Source organism: Ursus arctos, unplaced genomic scaffold (genome assembly GCF_023065955.2).
Source record: "Ursus arctos isolate Adak ecotype North America unplaced genomic scaffold, UrsArc2.0 scaffold_26, whole genome shotgun sequence".
In the NCBI taxonomy this organism is placed as follows: Eukaryota; Metazoa; Chordata; class Mammalia; order Carnivora; family Ursidae; genus Ursus; species Ursus arctos.
Window position 1 is genome coordinate 19,322,678 of NW_026622941.1, and position 18,669 is coordinate 19,341,346.

General features: G+C 37.7%; 1 protein-coding gene across 3 annotated transcripts in view; it reads left to right on the forward strand.

Annotated features, from left to right (window-relative positions):
• Window positions 1-1,002: 1,002 nt before the first annotated feature.
• PYROXD1 (pyridine nucleotide-disulphide oxidoreductase domain 1) overlaps window positions 1,003-18,669 on the forward strand; it is a 28,330-nt gene continuing 10,663 nt past the window's right edge. Inside the window, exons 1-5 of one of the 3 annotated variants that reach the window (XM_026502304.4) lie at window positions 1,003-1,172; window positions 6,529-6,609; window positions 11,972-12,091; window positions 14,749-14,877; window positions 17,094-17,167. In XM_026502304.4, the coding sequence (XP_026358089.1) occupies window positions 1,089-1,172; window positions 6,529-6,609; window positions 11,972-12,091; window positions 14,749-14,877; window positions 17,094-17,167 (488 nt within the window). In that variant the 5' untranslated portion in view covers window positions 1,003-1,088. Of the gene's footprint in view, window positions 1,173-1,260; window positions 1,466-5,712; window positions 6,381-6,528; window positions 6,610-11,971; window positions 12,092-14,748; window positions 14,878-17,093; window positions 17,168-18,669 lie in introns of those variants that run through there. The other 2 variants (XM_026502305.4, XM_048216761.2) reach the window with 2 other exon arrangements.

Here is an 18,669-nt window from a genome sequence, read left to right on the forward strand (position 1 = left end):
TAATAGGAATTAGAATCACTATTGAACTCCTTACTATTTAATTTGTTAAAACACAATAATTACTAGGATATCAGTAAATATCTGTAATTATGTGGTAGGTTTTCCTATTTATATAGAATGGTTATTTCCAGAGTTTAAAGAATTAAAGGGGGGGTTGTAATTGCCAGTTTTAGAGTGAGCCATTTAGAGAAATTGTACCTTCTTAATATTAGAGTAAAACACTAAGGGAAAATATTAGACACTAAAGGCAATAGTAAATAGCAAAATAATGAAAATAGTGAATACTGTAATAATGGGAATATAGTAAAAAAAAAGATTTTTAAAAAACTTTAGCCATTTCTCAAAACAAATGAATACCACAAAGAAAGGTATTAGCAGTAAAATTAAGATTGGGAATATTTAATTCAGCCTGCACACATACTATTTACCAGACACTTCGGAGAAATGTTCATTTATTTTGACAAAATGACGAGCAGTTCTCTATACTACTGGAAATTTTAGCTGAAGTCAAAATTGTAAATGGAAATAACTTCTCAGAGAACAATTCAGTAGAATTGCTTTCCTTTGCTTTAATATGCCAAGAAGAATATGCTTCCAAAATATAAAATCTCGGATAGCTAGGCGAAAGGTAGGTAAGGGTGATATTGTCTACGGTATGAGTTTAAAAGCTAAGGCTATGTCAAGAATGAATAGTGAAAACTTCAGAGTGGTTCATTATTCTGAGAACGCTCTGTCCTGTGAGAACTCTGGTCTGTGTTTAGGCAATTTGCCGAGCTTCTTTTGGCGACCTATCCTCTTTACTTTGTTTTGTGTCTTCTCTTTAACAAATCTAAATGGAAAAAACACATTCAGGTGTAGTGTTAGTAAAACAAAACCATGGAATCAAAGAGACCATCTTTGCACTTCTGAATTGCTGTCAGAAGCGTATACGCGAGGAGACTAAGTATGAGCTGCTGGGCACCCGTAGCTCAGATTCTCAGGCTCAGACACTGCACAGGAAGTAGCCGGCAGCTTTGCTTCCGCTTCCGGAGTACAAGCTTCTGCGGCTCTCCCACCGGTTGTAAGTAAATCACTAGGAGTCTGAGAGCATGGAAGCAGCGCGCCCTCCCTCGACGATGGGGAAGTTTGTGGTGGTCGGCGGTGGCATCGCAGGTGTTACTTGCGCTGAGCAGGTAGGCTGGCGCGCCGAGTTCCACCTCTTCCCCGACCCCGGAGGCGGTACCCTCCCGCCCTTCCCCTTGTCCCACGTTTGCAGCTTCCTTCTCCCCCTCCTCCCTCCCTCCCCCCCGCACTCCTTGCTTTCAGATGTTAGAGACTGCATAGTGGCCTTTGGACGAAGTTCTTAGTGCCTCTCAAGCTTCGCCTTAGGCGTAGGGAGTGGGGAGCAACGTTTTGGTAGGGGGGAACCCCCAAAACTGACTGAACCAGACTAGTTATGCCAGAGCAGCAAGAAGGCTTAAAACTAGTAAGTACTTGGTCAGAAAATTCAGCCCCCTTTCTTAATTAGCTGATTGAATTCAGCTTCCAGGTAAATGCCAGTTACTTAGTTCATCGTAAGTAACTGATAAACTCTTACGTTTTCTCCTATACTTTCTCCTGTACTTCTATTTCATCTCTAGTAATGTTTTGTAAAACAACGAGCAAGTTATTAAATGTAGCTGGGGAGTGCTTTTCTGATTCTAGTGAATAATCAGACCATATATATACATATATGTTCGAAAAAGGACTAGATTATTTTGTTGTTATAAACGTAAGCAATTATTGAAGCCACAGAAGAAGTGCAAGAAATTCAAGAGGGTTTTTTTGTTTTGTTTTGGGTTTTTTGTGGGGTTTTTTTTCAAACTTTTAATTTTTAGGTGTGTTTTTTCTTTTTTTTCACCAAGTAAACCGTTATGATTCAGGCATTGTACCTTATAAGGGCTCATTAGTTACGTATAAACAAAGCATGTCACCTCCTTTTTTAGAACTCACAATCTTGTAGAAGAGACATGAAAATAAATCGTTCCAATTTAGGGGTGCCTGTGGAGTTGGCAGGGTGTAAATTGGGGAGGGGGAGTCCTTTTGTCTCAGTATAGAAGATTGAGTAAAAGTTCACCAGGTAGACAAGAAAAACCAGAGGGTCCAAAGAGAGGCAAGGATATAATCTCAGGTGGAAAAGCATGGCATTACCTGAGAACAGCAAAGCTCAAAGTAGGTGGTGTTTGGGGGAGGTGACCAGAGATGAAGGTAGGAAGATTGCCAGAGACCAATCATAAAGGGTCATCTAAGTCTTGTTAAGAATTTAACAAGAACTTTCAGGTAGTGAGATGATTTGGAGCGGTGGCCTAATGTGGTCAGATGAAATATTTTGAGAGGTGATTAGTTCCAGTGTGTTTGGGGCAGGGGCAGCTGGTTAAAATGAGACTGGAAGGTCAATTGGAAGATGAATTTAGTAGTATAAAGAAATTTTGAGGGCCATGTGTAGCAATGCAAACAAAGGGGAGAAATAAATTATAGAATATACGAAGAAAAGAAAGGTGGAGAGGGTGGTAATATTATTAAGTATTATAGAAAGTTCAAATGAGAAGATATTAAAAAATCTGGTGGATTTTAAGGATGCACAGGTGAATTGAAGATGTTCTTTTTTTTCCTTATTGAATTACTGACATACAGTATTGTCTTAGGTGTATGTCACAGTGATTGGATATTTTCATACATTGTGAAATGGTCACCTCAATAGGCGTAGTTACCCTCTATCACTATACAAAGTTATTACAATATTATTGGCTATATTCTCTATGGTGTACATTACATCCCTAAGACTTATTTATTTTATAACTGGAAGCTTGTTCCTTTTAATCCCTTTAATTTATTTTGCCCAGCTCCCGTCCACCCCCAACCTCTTTCCACTCTGGTAATCAACAGTTTGTTTCTGTATCTGTGAGTCTGTTTTGCTTTGTTTGTTTTTTAGTTTCCGTAATAAGTGAGATCATATAGTAATTATCTTTCTCTGACTTATTACACTTAATACTCTCTGGGTCCATTTATGTTGTTGCAAAAGACAAGATTTCTTTTATCTTATAGCTGAATAATATTTCCTTGAATATATTTATACCACATCATTTTTATCTATTCATTCTGTCAGTGGACAGTTAGGTTGCTTCCTTATCTTGGCTATTGTAAATAATGCTGCAGTGAACATAGGAGTGCATATATCTCTTTAAATTGGTGTTTTGGTTTTCTTCTCCTAAATACCTAAAAGGTGGAATTGCTTAATCATTTGGTAGCCCTATTTTTAATTTTTTGAGGAACCTCCATATGTTTTCCATGGGAGATGCACTATTTTACGTTCCCAACAACAATGGACAGTGGTTGCCTTTTCTCCACATTCTCACCAACACTTGTTATTTCTTTTTTTTTTTTTTTTTTGGTAAAATGTTTATTTTTTTATTTTTATTTTTTTTATTATAATAATATTTTTATTATATTATGTTAGTCACCATACAGTACATCCCTGGTTTTTGATGTAAAGTTCCATGATTCATTAGTTGCATATAACACCCAGTGCACCATGCAGTATGTGCCCTCCTTACTACCCATCACCAGCCTATCCCATTCACCCACCCCCTCCCCTCTGAAGCCCTCTGTTTGTTTCTCAGAGTCCATAGTCTCTTATGCTTCATTCCCCCTTCTGTTTACCCCCCCTTCTTTATCCCTTCCTTCTGATCTTCCTAGTTCTTATGTTCCATAGATGAGAGAAACCATATGATAATTGTCTTTCTCTGCTTGACTTATTTCACTTAGCATTATCTCCTCCAGTGCCATCCATGTTGCAGCAAATGTTGAGAAATCATTCTTTTTGATAACTAAGTAATATTCCATTGTATATATGGACCACATCTTCTTAATCCAGTCATCTGTTGAAGGGCATCTCGGCTCCTTCCACGATTTAGCTATTGTGGACAATGCTGCTATGAAAATTGGGGTGCATATGGCCCTTCACTTCACTACATCTGTATCTTTGGGGTAAATACCCAGTAGTGCGATTGCTGGATCATAGGGTAGCTCAATTTTTAACTTTTTAAGGGACCTCCACACTGTTTTCCAGAGTGTCTGTACCAGCTTGCATTCCCACGAACAATGTAGGAGGGATCCCCTTTCTCCACATCCTCTCCAACAATTGTCGTTTCTTGCCTTGTCAATTTTTGCCATTCTAACTGGCGTAAGGTGGTATCTCAGTGTTGTTTTCAACATCAGCCACAGCAACCTTTTTCATGACACATCTCCAAAGGCAAGAAAAACAAAAGATAAAATGACTTGTGGGACTTCATCAAGATAGAAAGCTTCTGCACAGCCAAGGAAACAGTCAAAAAAACTAAGAGGCAGCCCACGGAATGGGAGAATATATTTGCAAATGACACTACAGATAAAAGACTGGTATCCAAGATCTACAAAGAACTTCTCAAACGCAATAAACAAATCAGAAAATGGGCAGAAGATATGAATAGACACTTTTCCAATGAAGACATACAAATGGCTAACAGACACATGAAAAAATGTTCAAAATCATTAACCAACACTTGTTATTTCTTATCTTTTTGGTAATAGCCAATTGGACAGTTGTGAGGTGATATCTCATTGTGGTTTTGATTTGCATTTCCCTGATGATTAGTGATGTTGAGCGTGTTTTTATGTGCTTGTTGGCCTTCTGCATGTCTTCTTTGGAAAAAATGTCTTTTCAAGTTCTGCCCATTTTTAAATTTTTTAATATTAAGCTGTGTAATATTTTATTATATTTTGGATATTAACCCCAATTGGATATGTGACTAGTAAATATCCTCTCCCATTCAGTAGGTTGTCTTTTTGTTTTCTTGATGGTTTCCTTCTCTCTGCAAAAGCTCTTAGTTTGATTTAATTTCATTTGTTTGTTTTAGCTTTTTAGCTTTTTGTTTTACCTTGCCTGAGGAAAATGGTTCAAAAAAATATTGCTAAGACTGGTGTCAGAGAGCTTACTGCTTATGTTTTCTTCTAGGAGTTTTATGGTTTCAAGTCTTATATTCAATTCTTTAATCCATTTTGAATTTATTTTTGTATATGGTATAAGATAGTGGTCCAGTTTCATTCTTTCGCATGTAAGCTGTCCAGTTTTCCCGACATTATTTATGAAGAAACTTTTTTCCCCTATAATATATTCTTGCCTCCTTTATCAGAGATTAATTGACCATCCATGTGTGGGCTTATATCTGGGCTGTCTGTTCTAGTCTAATGATCTGGGTGTCCGTTTTTGTGCCAGTGCCATACTATTTTAATCACTACAGCTTTGTAGTATGATTTGAAATCAGGGAGCATAATACCTCCAGCTTTGTTCTTCTTTCTCAAGATTGCTTTGCTATTTGGGGTCTTCTGCAGTTCCATACAAATTTTAGAATTCTTTCTTCCAGTTCTGTGAAAAATGCCACTGATATTTTGATGGGGATTGCATTGAATCTGTAGATTGCTTTGTGTAATGTGGAAATTTTAACATTATTAAATCCATGAGCATGATAGATCTTTCCATTTATTTATGTCTTCTTACATTTCTTTTGTCAGTGGCTTTTAGTTTTCACACTGTAGGTCTTTCACTTCTTCGGTTAAATTTATCCCTAGGTATTTTATTATTTTTGATTCAGTTGTAAACGGGATTGCTTTCTTAATTTCTCTTTCTGATAGTTCGTCATTAGTGTATAGAAACTCTACCACTTTTTGTGTATCAATTTTGTATCCTGAAATTTTACTGAATTCATTTGTTTATTCTAATAGTTTTTTGGTTGAACATGGTCAGTTTTAATGGTAGTGTAGGGAAAGAAATAGAACTTAGTGGAGTTGAGGAACCAGAGTGTGATTTAAGAAAATTCTTTCAAGTTTAAAGTGAGAGAGAGGTTGTAGCCAGAGGAAAATGATGAAAAAAATAGCAAGTTAAGCCTCTAAATTCTGCTGAAGCTAATACTAAAATGGTTTTGTTTTCCCAGAGTGCATACTGGTTGGGGATTTGGAAGAGGCAGAATAGTTATGCCAAAGCACTTGGGAAAAGTCAGGCTAGGATTCTGAGTATTTATTAGTAAGGGTTTGCTGTAATATTATCCTACTGCAGGGAAGTGAGAATATTATTTTAAAATAAATAGAAGTTGGTTTAACTGTTATTTAGGAAAATATTTTCTTCTCATTCTCTGCATGACAACTTTAAATTGGTAAATAAGGTAGTTTAAATAAGGAATACCTCTTTATATCACTTTTTTTCAGGAGGTCTTTATTAGTGTTTAGTGTAAATGTATTACTCATTTTATCAATATCAGAGTTGAACATTACTCACCACTACCCCAGAAATAAGAAGACACAGAATGGAGACCTTCAGATGAGGAAAAGTGAGTTTATGGTTTCCTAGGTCATTTAATGACATTATTAAAATTGCATTATCCCTGTCTCGCCCTCCATGGCATATATATTAATACCTAAAGTACCTAAAGTTATTTATCATATATCTTCTCCTTTTTTTTTTTTTTTTTAAATAAGTTGGCTATTCAGTTTCCATCAGAAGATATTCTCCTGGTAACAGCTTCTCCTGTTATTAAAGCAGTTACAAATTTCAAGCAGGTAAGAACCTTTGTATAGCTTTCTTAGTATTAATGTTTTTAAATTTCAGTGACTTGCATAGTAGTTAGTGTAATTATAGTTTTTATATGTTTAAAGTGACAAATGTTCTTTTGATAGTCATTTTAAAATCAAAGCTCAAAGTTTAGAATTATATTAAATATCAAAAGCATCTAAATGATGTTGAATTTCTTATCTTTTTTTTTCTTCCCATCTTTTTCCTCTCACTCAGAATTACTTTTTAGAAAATTTTAAATAAAGTTCTTTTGAGGAAAAATGTTATGCAAATGTAAATATGAGTACAAATAGATTTGGATATCATATATTATACAGTTGTATATATACAAATGTATACAGTTGTACGTGAATAAATGTGTGTGTTTGCAAATGGGAAAAGTGCTTCTTAGCCAGGTTGACATGTGAAGATAATAATATTTCAGATGTGTAATAACCATCTCAGAACATCCATGAATTTACATTACACACATCATAACATTACATTAGGAGTCTGAAATCATTTGGGTCATAGTATCATAGAAGAGTGATCTCTTATGAAAAATTTCTGATTTATGTCCTAATGTATGTATATTTACATATTTATAAATTATGTATATACTGTAGTGCTATAATTATGTTATAATGCCTATGCAAAAAAATTAAATAAGTAAATCTTTTTTTCCCCATACTTTAGTGAAGAATACTACCATAGTCTTTAATACAAGTTTTCCCTTACATACTGATAATAAAATAAAACTTTCTCATGTCGTAAACCACTAAGACCAAGGGTAATTTAGTGCAATATGTTGCTTGTTTATAACCTGCTTTGAGGCACCTAAGATATCTTACTACCTAGGTACAGCCAAAGAACTTAAGGGATTGAGAGAACCAGAGAGTAAATTATGGCTATTAATCTCTTAAAAGAAAAAATATATATATTCAGTTATAGGGTAAGAGCACATACATAAGAGAAAGATGTATAGCTGGGTCTTATAAGTATTTTTCCAGAAGACAGAATTTGGTGTAGCTATTCCACAGTTTTAAGACTTCAATTTTTGCAAATTTTGTACAGTAGAAGAAAAAAAATCTTGGGTTCTAGGCCTAATTTATTTACTGGCTGCATAGCCTTGGCAAATCTCTGTATCTCAGTTGGTTCACTTATAATATTAAGATAATACTTTCCTTGTTTAGGAAGTATTAAGGTTGTATAGAAGGCTGGGAGTTTAAGATATACTAATATATGTGAAAGTGCATTAGAATAACAAATATTATGCAAATTCAGTTATTCTTAATATTCAGAAGTAGGAAATTGCTTCCTTTTTATCATTTATTGAGCATTTATATTATATATCAACCAGTGTGCTAGGTACCCAGAGTACAGAGATTGAAAGTATAGAGCATACACCAGAAAGTCACTACTGGTTATCCCTGGAGTCAGGGGACAGCAGTAGTGGTGGGGTAGTGTGAGATTCGGAGAACGGTAAAGAGGCATATTTTATTTTATATTAGGTGTTGTTTGTTTAATGTTAAAGAACATGTTTTCTTGGCTTGTGTAATTTCTTTTTTTTTTTTTTAAGATTTTATTTATTTATTTGACAGAGATAGAGACAGCCAGCAAGAGAGGGAACACAAGCAGGGGGAGTGGGAGAGGAAGAAGCAGGCTCATAGCGGAGGAGCCTGATGTGGGGCTCGATCCCATAACGCTGGAATCACGCCCTGAGCCGAAGGCAGACGCTTAACCGCTGTGCCACCCAGGCGCCCCTTGGCTTGTGTAATTTCTAAAGAAGAAAAAAGATTACTAATAACAACTCACATGACTTATGGAGTATTTACTATGTACCAGACACTCTTCTAAATGTTTTAAATGTATTAATTTAATCCTTAAGTGACTCTATGAAGTAGGTTCTTATATTATCCCCACTTACAGATGAGGTAAATGAGTCACAGCGAGGTTGGGTAAATTTCTGAGATGTGTATAGATAGGTCTTGAATACAGGCCCTTTGGCTCCATAGCCCTCATGGTTAATGATTAGCACTGTCTCAGAATAATCCCTTTCTATTGGGGCAACAAATCTACAAGACATAGTTATCATGCAATATGGTAATTATACTGATAGTGGCAAAAAAAAATCAAAACTGGGGTCATATTGCAATATATGCATAATTATTTTAATAAATATATTATGAATGAGTGCCAAAGCCTGCCTTTGCGAGAGTCCTGAAAGGGTTTACGTAGGAGGGTGCATTGAAACTGAGACTGAAAGAATAGTAGGTTTTCCCATGTTTGTAAGAGGTTGAGTGGAGGCAGGCATGTGCCAAGGTACATGAAAGTATATTGCTATGTAATATGCTCTAACAGGTACCAATATAGTGCTGCTGGAGTGTAAAGTGTGAGGTCGAACCAGTGGGCAGGGGCCAGACCACAGTGGGCTTGTATGCTATGATACAGAATTGTCTTTTATCCAGATTTAGATGATGCCAAACTTTTGGAGCATTTTCAGCAAGTGAGAATGCTGAATTGGAGATAGAAATTTAGTATTCCTCATTGTCTCAAGTGTCAGCTGAGCCATCTGCATGGGATGCAGTCTCCCAGGAGGAATACATGCAGTGAAAGAGCCCCGCAGCAGTGTCCTGTGGAACACTGTCGTTTAAAGGAAGATCAGAAAGGAAGACCTGAAAATGGCCACCCTTATTAGTCTAGATTGAAGAGGAAAACTGTGAAAGATGAGTATCGCTGAAGCCATGGAAGGCAGAAGTTTAAGAGGAGTGGTCACGGGACGCCTGGGTGGCTCAGTCCCTTAAGCGTCTGCCTTCAGCTCAGGTCGTGATCCCAGGGTCCTGAGATTGAGTCCCGCATCGGGCTCCTTGCTCAGCGGGGAGCTTGCTTCTCCCTCTGCCTGTAGCTCCCCTTGCTTGTGCTTGCTTGCTCTCATTCTCTCTGTCTGGCAAATAATTAAATAAAGTTTTTATTTAAAAAAAAAAAAAGGAATGGTCAAAGGTGTCAGATCCAAGGGAATAGTCAGGCAAGACAAGGACTCAAAAGTGCCCATATCTAGTAAATCATTGGTGACTTTGAGACAGTTTACACTGTCTTCAGAAATTAGTAGGGGGTAACTCTAAAATGACAGTAACCATAAACTTTTCTCTTTTGAAATTTAGCTGCAAAGAGAGAAAAGATAGGGTGGCGCAAATAGAGGACATGAGGACTAGCGTTGAGTTTTATTCTTTTAAGGTGGAAAACACTTTAGCATGTTTACCTGTTGAGATTAAGAAGCCAGTAGGAAAGGCTGAAGATGAAGGAAAACAAGGAATACGTAATAAAAGTCCTGAGGAGGTGAGAGACGATGGGCTATAGAGCACAGATTACTGGATTCACCTTGAAAAGGTAGAAATGGGTCAAGGAAGGCAGACAATAGCCAAAAAATGTATAGATGGTGGGAAAGAAGTACTAAGAGTTCTTAGTAGTCTCTTTAAGCCTAGAGGTAAGGTGCTTTGCTGGGAATGCGGAAGGTGGGATGTGTTTGGGAAATATTAGAATGATGAACTTTTGGTGGAATTACTGAGGGTTGGAAGATGTTCCTTAGATGTTCTTCTCACTATATTGACACTTAGGCACCGATGGTGTAAGAGCAACGGTGGCTAAACTGGGCTAGAGGTCAGTGCATTCTTCACTGTCACGCACTCAGTTAAATAGAGCCAGTAAAAAAAATGTTAGTTTTATTAAATCCTGACTCTTAAGTGTACATCTTTTTAATACTCTGTATGATGACATGGGTTGTATGCATAAAGCGCTTATTCTGCACATACGAGTCATGTTGTCTCAAGGAAAAGCAGTTGTGAAGTTGCTGAGCTGCAAGAGGAACTGATTTCTCTTTTACGGACACCAGCTTTACTTGAAAGAACAACTGACACACCATGGTAATTGATATTTGGAAAATGAGTGAAGAGAGCCTGTCACTTAAAGGAAAACAAGTGACAGTATTTGTTGCCAGTAGGACAAAATTGGAGCTTTCCAGCCAGAATTAGAATTTTGGAAAACTCATTTCCTCGCTGTGAGCTTCATGGTACTTAAAGACTTTTCTGTTGAGATTGTTGATGATAATGTGATTTCTTGATATTGTAGTGATATAAAATGTGTTAATATTAGGAAGATCTCCGTAACTTAGGGAACCACTGTTGTACAGATGACGAATGTGATGTTACAAGATCCATTCAAAATGCAGGATAGACCAGTGGATTTCACAGTAACAGAGGATGAAAAATTATTTGATATGGTTTCAAATTCTCCATTGCAACTAATCTTTAAGAAACCGCTTGTTGAGTTTTAGTGTCACATCAAGGAAGAATATATGTTCTCTGAAAAGGCTGCATATACTTCAACCAAATTAACATATTGTAGTAGTTTGAACACAAAGGCAGATCTTCTGTTAAGACCAGACATTAAAGTTATTTGCAAAAATGTGAAACACTACCATTCTTCTCAATTTCTTTTGTTCTGGAAAAAATTGTTATTTTTTATTAGAAGGATATTATATCTGTTTAACATGTATTGGATTTATTATACTTCTAATTGAATTAAATATTTTACATTTTTCTCAGTTTTCATAGCTAATGTAGTGGATATCACTTGGTTTAACTCACACGGACAAAAGCTCTTTGGAGCCCTCAGTCATCTGTAAGTGTGTAAAGGGGTCTTGAGACTAAACGGTTTGAGAACCGCTTGGGCCATGTAGTAGGATTTTTCCAGTAGTATTTACAGGGCAGCTGAGGTCAAATGCCAGTCTGCAAGGTGCGGTGCTTCCACAGCAGACTGGGTATATAGGACTGGAGAAAGCAGTAGTTCGATCTGTGGTTGGGGGTTTTCAGGGTAATTAATGGTTAAAGATAACAGAGCAAGGAAGTAAAAGTTTGGGCAAAACACAAAATGATCTACAATGGAGTCACGGCTGCACAGGAAGAAAAGTGAGTCCAAGAGGATGCTGATGGGTTTGGACAACAGGAAAGAGTCCAAAGGCTAGATCACAGTAAAGTTAGCTGGTGAGTGGACAGAGGAAACTGTAAGGATAAGGAAATCGACAGGCTGTGTGGTGAAAATATGCAGAAGTGAGTAGAGTCAGCCCTCATTTTCCAGGCTAGGAGACTGAGGTGCAGTGACCTGGCTGACTTGCCCGAGTGGTAGGACTAATATTTGAGTTCAAGTCTTAAAATATGGAGTTAGCCCTCTTTACGCTGTATGTGGTGCAGTTGGCCGACTTTGTTTTATGAATACGAAGTAAGTACTTTATAAAAACAAATGAAAGTGTTTTAATTTAAAATTCTTGAAGTATTTTTTAAACCTACATTTTTACCTTTTCTGATCTAATAACAGGTTTCTAAAGTCTTGGAGGAGTTTGATGTTGAAGAGCAATCGAAAACCATGTTAGAAAATCGCTTGCCCAACATTAAGATTATAGAATCTGGAGTGAAGCAACTGAAGAGTAAAGAACACGTAAGAGGATTTCTTTATGACGCCCATTGTTCAATCTCAGCGAGCTTTTGCCTGTTTTCTTTTGACCCCGTGTCTACCACCACCACCACCACGAAGGTCCCTACCCTATAAAGTTTAGTGACACTGATTAATATTATTACTGGGAAAATTTATACTTGTCGTGAGTTTATTGAGATTATATAATTAGTTTGATTTAGCATTTTAGGTTTTACATTTCATGTGAGCATTAACATTTATATAGTGTCTGCTGTGTTCTGGGCACCGCGTTGCCCAGGGAGCGCCCAGTGTCATAGCAAATACACGTGCACACGTGTAACTATAGGGTCGTGAAAAGCACAGTCACTGAACTCTTATCAGAGCTCTGATATTACAGAGATTTGCGAGGACTTCACAGAGGGAATAATATTTGAACGAAGTTTAAAAGGTGGGTGAATTAAGAGTTCTTAATTAGGGGCATTGTAGGAAAAGGAGGTGGCTTATTCAGATGCCCAAAGAAAAGGAAAGGGGCACGTGGAAGAGTGACGCTGTCAGAGGGACTGTAGTGGGGACAAGGAAAGGGGAACGGCAGATGAGGCCGAAGAAATAAGACTGCGAAGAGCTGTTTACATCATGCCAAGAAATTTATAACCAATGGAGAAATGAGGAGATTTTAGGCGGAGGCAGGGTGATACCACGGATGCTGTTTTAGGAAGGTGGATGGGACAGCAGTGTTGAGGATGAAGAGGGGCGGAGTGAGGGGCTGGTGGCCAGCAACCGAATCAGAAGGTGTTCGCGGTCGTGCAGAATGGTAGAAGGCCTGAACTGAGACAGGCACAGGGTAAGTTGGAAAGAACGGCCCAGGTAGGAGTGAGATTTCTCCTGTAAACTCAGCAGGACCCAGTAGCCCGCTGGACATGGGACTGAAGGAGGCGGGCTCGGGAAGGGTGTTGTCAGATGATCAGCGTCTCCTCAGACGAGAGCTTCAGGCGAGATGGGAAGTAGAGTTTGCAGTTTGTGAGCTCTCATTTGTGAGTCCTCGCTTAGGGAGAAAACACACTTCTAATACATTCGAAACACAAATAATTTGACAGGAAAAAATAAATAAGTACTGAATTTTATGAGAAAAAAATTAAAAATCATGAATCCCAAAACCAGAATAAGTTTCTAATATTTACAGTAGTACCTATCTTATATAACATCCATGTCAGTTAATTTGCAAAAAGAAGTGTGCTCAGATGCGTCCTAATAAATTAGGAGGGAATTTATATTCGGGCATTTGAATAAATCAGAGTGTCACCCATTGCCATTTGGAGTGTCCTAAATGAGATCATGTCTGTATTTTATATTCTTTAATGAATTAGAGATTATGTGTTTTATCTTCATATCTACTTCCAAAAATTTAACAGTAGCCAATGAAAAGAGTTCTTGTGTGTGTTTTTACAGTAGCTAAATGCAAATTATTTTTTAAATTTGGTCAGAGTCTATAACTACTGTTTGCCAGATAAAATTCGAACCATATTATCTGCAGGAAGACACGTATAGAATTTCTATATGCACTGTACCCTGTGGAATTATTGGCTTTGTGTTTTTGTTATGTGGCGAAAGAGTTACAACGGGTAACAGATGTCTCAGTGAGTATCAAGTGCTACAGTTAGGATTTGCCATGTTTTGTAAGTCAAACACCTGGCACAATGTTAACCTCTGAACCACTTCACAAGGTCTGTCATCTCTCATAATCATATGTACTTATTATAGGTACATGCTTTCTAAAGGCTACTGCTTAGATGTAGATTTTCATTCAGTATTAAGGAACAAAAACAGTGGATCTCAAATATGTATTTTCAGACTGAATGATGTCATTAAAAATTAATATAAATAACTCTAAAGCCAGTTTGCTGGTGAGGTGATTGTTACTTGTACTTAAGAATATAAATACTGTTGTTTAGCACTTCTAATGTTTTCAGATAATGTACCCTTTCCTACCTACCGTACCCCCATGTACCCAGCCCAGCTATTAAGGTATGATACCATTAGAATTACTAGATCTTCCTACAGTAACATCCACTGAGATCAGAAATATTCATTAAGGGCTGCTCTAGGTATAATATCAGAATGCTCAATTTTAAAATTTCTGAATTTTTCTTTTTTTAAAGATTTTATTTATTTATTCGACAGAGAGAGAGACAGCCAGTGAGAGAGGGAACACAAGCAGGGGGAGTGGGAGAGGAAGAAGCAGGCTCATAGCAGAGGAGCCTGATGTGGGGCTCGATCCCATAACGCCGGGATCATGCCCTGAGCCGAAGGCAGACGCTAACTGCTGCACACCCAGGCATCCCTGAATGTTTCATTTTTAAGCTGAGGTCAACATACCTCCCTGAATATCATGAGATTCCTTAAGTTTTATGCAAAATCTGCTGTGGATGTGCCTTTTTTCCCAGGGGAGAAAGACTGGTTTTCACCGGATTCCCAGAAGGGCTCACGCCCTGCGATGATGGCGAATGAGTGGAGAACACGTTCTCGTGTTTGCTTTGATTTGTAGTTGCTCAAACGAAGTGTTGAGTGCCACCAAGAGGCAACCTTAGTGTATTTTTTGCTTTCCTCTTATTGAGTTTTTTATTTAAAATGAAATTGTACCCACGGATGAACATGTTTCTCCTCTCCCCTTGCTGTTTCTGCAGTGCGTTGTAACGGGAGACGGCAGTCAGCTTGTGTATGAGAAACTCTGTCTGTGTGCTGGAGCTACGCCGAAGTTGGTGTGTGAAGGAAATCCTTACGTGTTAGGAATCCGTGATACGGACAGTGCTCAGGTAACATTTGAGGTTGGGTCATGGGAAAGGAGCGTGAATATTTCTTAGACTTTTCTATATTTGAATCAAAGTATTCTACTTACAGTGTTAATTCCTAAATTATAGAAGAGGTTTGCTTTATGATCCATAAACCAGAAAATATTTGTAATGTTATTGCCAGTTTCAGTTTGGCTTTGGTTGATAATTTTTTTTAGTTCATGCTGATGTTCTGTGTTCTTTCCACTGTGCAGTGTATCCCAGATAGAACAGCTAAGCTGAAGGTTATAACTTATACACACATTCATTACTGCACTTTGGGAATATGTGATTTGCAGTCTAAATAATGTAATGATCTGTTTCCAAAAAGGTAAAGTGTATCCCAAACTTACTGAACTTACCCCTTAGCCAAGAAGTTAATATTCAGATGTTTGTGGTACAGAATCATGACAGAATCCTAGAACCGAAAAATTCATTTGGTTTATTGTTGTGCTCAGGAACCACAGTAAACTATCCCAATAAGGTGAAACTCTGTGGAACCTTCTACAACTTCTGGTAATGGATCTCAGGACTTTGGGGTTCACTGACCCTTCTTTCCAAGAAGCTCTTCCTAGTTTCCGATCATAATATTCTGCCTTACCTCAAGCTCATTGTTGTAGTTCTGTCCCATAGGGTGGTAGTCTTACATTTATTAATGCTATTTTAAATTCTTGAAAATTGATGTTTTCTTTCAGCCTGTTCTTAATTAAATAGGAATGTAGAGAAAACTAGAAACTAGAAAAACTTAATTATAAATTATAACTTAATTATAACGTAATTAAAATTGTAAACATTTCAGGTTCCTGTTATCAAAGATTGAGTTCATAACTGTGTTCCAGCTAGGCCGCTAAATACACGAGCTTATTGCTTATGATAATCCTGTGTGACAGTATTACTCCCGTCTTACAAATAGGAAACTTTGATAAACTTTGATAAATTAAGTGTTTACCTATACTAAAGCAGTTATTAAGTCTCTCAGAAGTACATATTAAACCCATGCCATTTATCTCCGTGTCCAGTGTTTTTAACAGATCTTTCTTATTTACTGTCCTCAGTGAAGGACAAACTAAAATTAACTTTTCTTGTAGTGCATTTCAGTAGTTATTTATTGACTATTACAGTAAAGTTTCGGATGAATTTAATAGAAGTTTAGTAGCAATAGAATTTAGTAGAACTTGACATAGTAGGAAGAGGAATTTGGCTTCAGATGTCATTCTGAAGTGGTGGGACTATTCTGTATTTTTGAAAGTGCCACAAAAATGACCATGGCTGGGACGCCTGGGTGGCTTAGTCATTAAGCGTCTGCCTTTGTTTCAGGTCATGATCCCAGGGTTCTGGGATTGAGTCCCTGCTTGGCTGGAAACCTGCTTCTCCCTCTGACCCCCTCGCCCCCCATGCTCCCACGTGCACTCTCTCTCTCTCTGACAAATAAATAAACAAAATCTTAAAAAAAAAAAAAAAAAGACCGTGGCTTCCCTAAGCTCATTGTGATCTTTTTTAGGGGGCAGAGGAGGAAGGTGGTAGAGGCATCAATTGGTTGTCTTAGAGTGATAAGAACGTAACATATTCTTTTGATATTGTGCCTGCTCCTAACAGCTTTATTTATTTATCTTAATGCTTACAGAGGCCTAATGAGATAGTCACTTCTTGTTTCCATTTATAGTTGAAGAACCAGAGGCACAGAGGGGTTAAGCAACTTGCGCAAATTACTAACTGCTGGAGGCAGTTACTAACTCCTAGAGTCAGGCGGTTACTAACCCCACCAAGCTGTTGTGCTGCTCATTCGTGCAAGTTTCGAGTGTTGACTGACTCCAGGGAAAGTGTCAAGGGACTAGGTGAGAAGGAATAACCCTGTATGTAGGAGACAGATCAATGTCCTGTTAGTAAACTGATTTGATGAAGGAGTTAGGAACGTGATGAACTAGAGGCTGTGCCGCTTGCTGGAATTCTTAACTACTCTCAATGCAATGTCCTAAAAGGCAAGGAGAATCAGCAGAGGCACTGCTGTGAAGGCCACTTACAAAAACAGCATTTGTGATATTGGGAGGGTGCGTCCTGGCAGAGTGGGCAAGTGAGATTTATTTTGTTCCTGTGTAAATCAGATAAAATTCCTACATTTTAAGAATATTACCAGTGAAGCCTCTTGCTTCAAGTTTTGCCCACTATTTACAGACCACTGTCTCATTTTCTTTTTAATACAGGAATTTCAGAAACAGCTTACTAAAGCTAAGAGAATAGTGATCATAGGGAATGGCGGCATTGCACTTGAACTGGTGTAAGTATAGATTTTTAAATACTATTTAAACACTGCTCTGTGACTCATGTGATTATTGGCTGACTAGAAACACCTTGGTATTCTGAAATTCAAAGGTAAATGTAATTGTTTTTCCTATATTTTCAACGAAAATATCCACTTTATATTTTTAGCTTTCATGGAGTTCATAGTTGCAGTAATGTCATTGCAAAACATGAGTTTAGGGAATATTTTCTGTCTCAAGAGGCCACACACAGGTGACTGGAGAGATGTGATCCATAGGGGGGTCATTGAAAAACAATTTGTGCACACTTTAAGAGTTTCCTGGTCACAGCCCCCACCACTTTTTTTTTTTATATCCATTCTGTTTCGCTCATTTATATGGTTACCTGTCTGGCCCGTGACTCCCTATTTGAAGATCTGTGGTACTCCCAGCTCTTGGTTTTGTGGAAGTTGGAAAATGTTGAACACTTAAATTAATACGAAATCTTAATATCTTAAGATAATATTTCAAGTTCAAAGAACACTGAGGAATCAATATCCTGCTATGGTCTATAGAGCATTGATTTTCTTTGTGATTTTTCTCTTCCAATGGATGGCTGACATGGAATAGTCTGGACATTTTCAAACCAGAAAGTTGAGTCTAACTAAAGAGGACAAATTCGTATCAAAATGATGAGTTTGCCAAAGCCTGGTCCGTTCTAACTCTTGGACTAGGTTTTTGCTCCTTTTTTTTACAGGGTGGTAAATCCTGGTGGAAGCTTATAAGAGTTCCTCAGTTGCCTGAGTACTAGGGGTGGCAATCATTCTTGTAATTATGAAGTTTGTGGCACTATGGGGAACTGCAGAGAAACAAACAAACAAAAAACTAGAGAGTCAAAACCAAACATGGCCAAGTGGAGGGAGGGGGCACATGACAAATTTTCTCCATTAGAGATCACCAGAATTGTAACTTAATACTATTATTCTTTACACTGGAAAATTTTCCTACATTCGGAAATATTCAAAGTCTTACAACATTTAATCCTGTTAATCATTTGATCCATTTAATCATTTTCTTTAGGTTGGCGATCGAATATATCATTTGATACAACTCCTAAAGAAAGGCCGCATATACTGCTGTTGTTCCAGCGTAGGTCCACTGATGATCAGGTGTTTGTCATCTCGTGCTGAGAAATGACTCACACGAACCCTTTCTGCTCGTCAGCAGCCCTCATGTCCCCCTGAGGCAAATGCTCATTTTCGTCAGGGTAGTCGTCTTCTTTACTAGTGTAGTTTAATCTTTTCTTTCCAAAAGGCTTTTTTTTTTTTTTTAATCTCATAAAACCATACTTCATTGGTTGTTTTTTTTTAAGAGTGGTTTTAAAAGTGAAAGTCTTTCTGCTACATGTGAGGATACCTCTGTGGTGACACGTCTTGCTGAGGGCACAGTTCATAGGCTCAGGGGAGTACAGGGTATCCTGTGAGGTAGGGCACGTACAGGAGTTGCTCGTGGTTACTTGCTACTGTGGCCTACTAGTCAA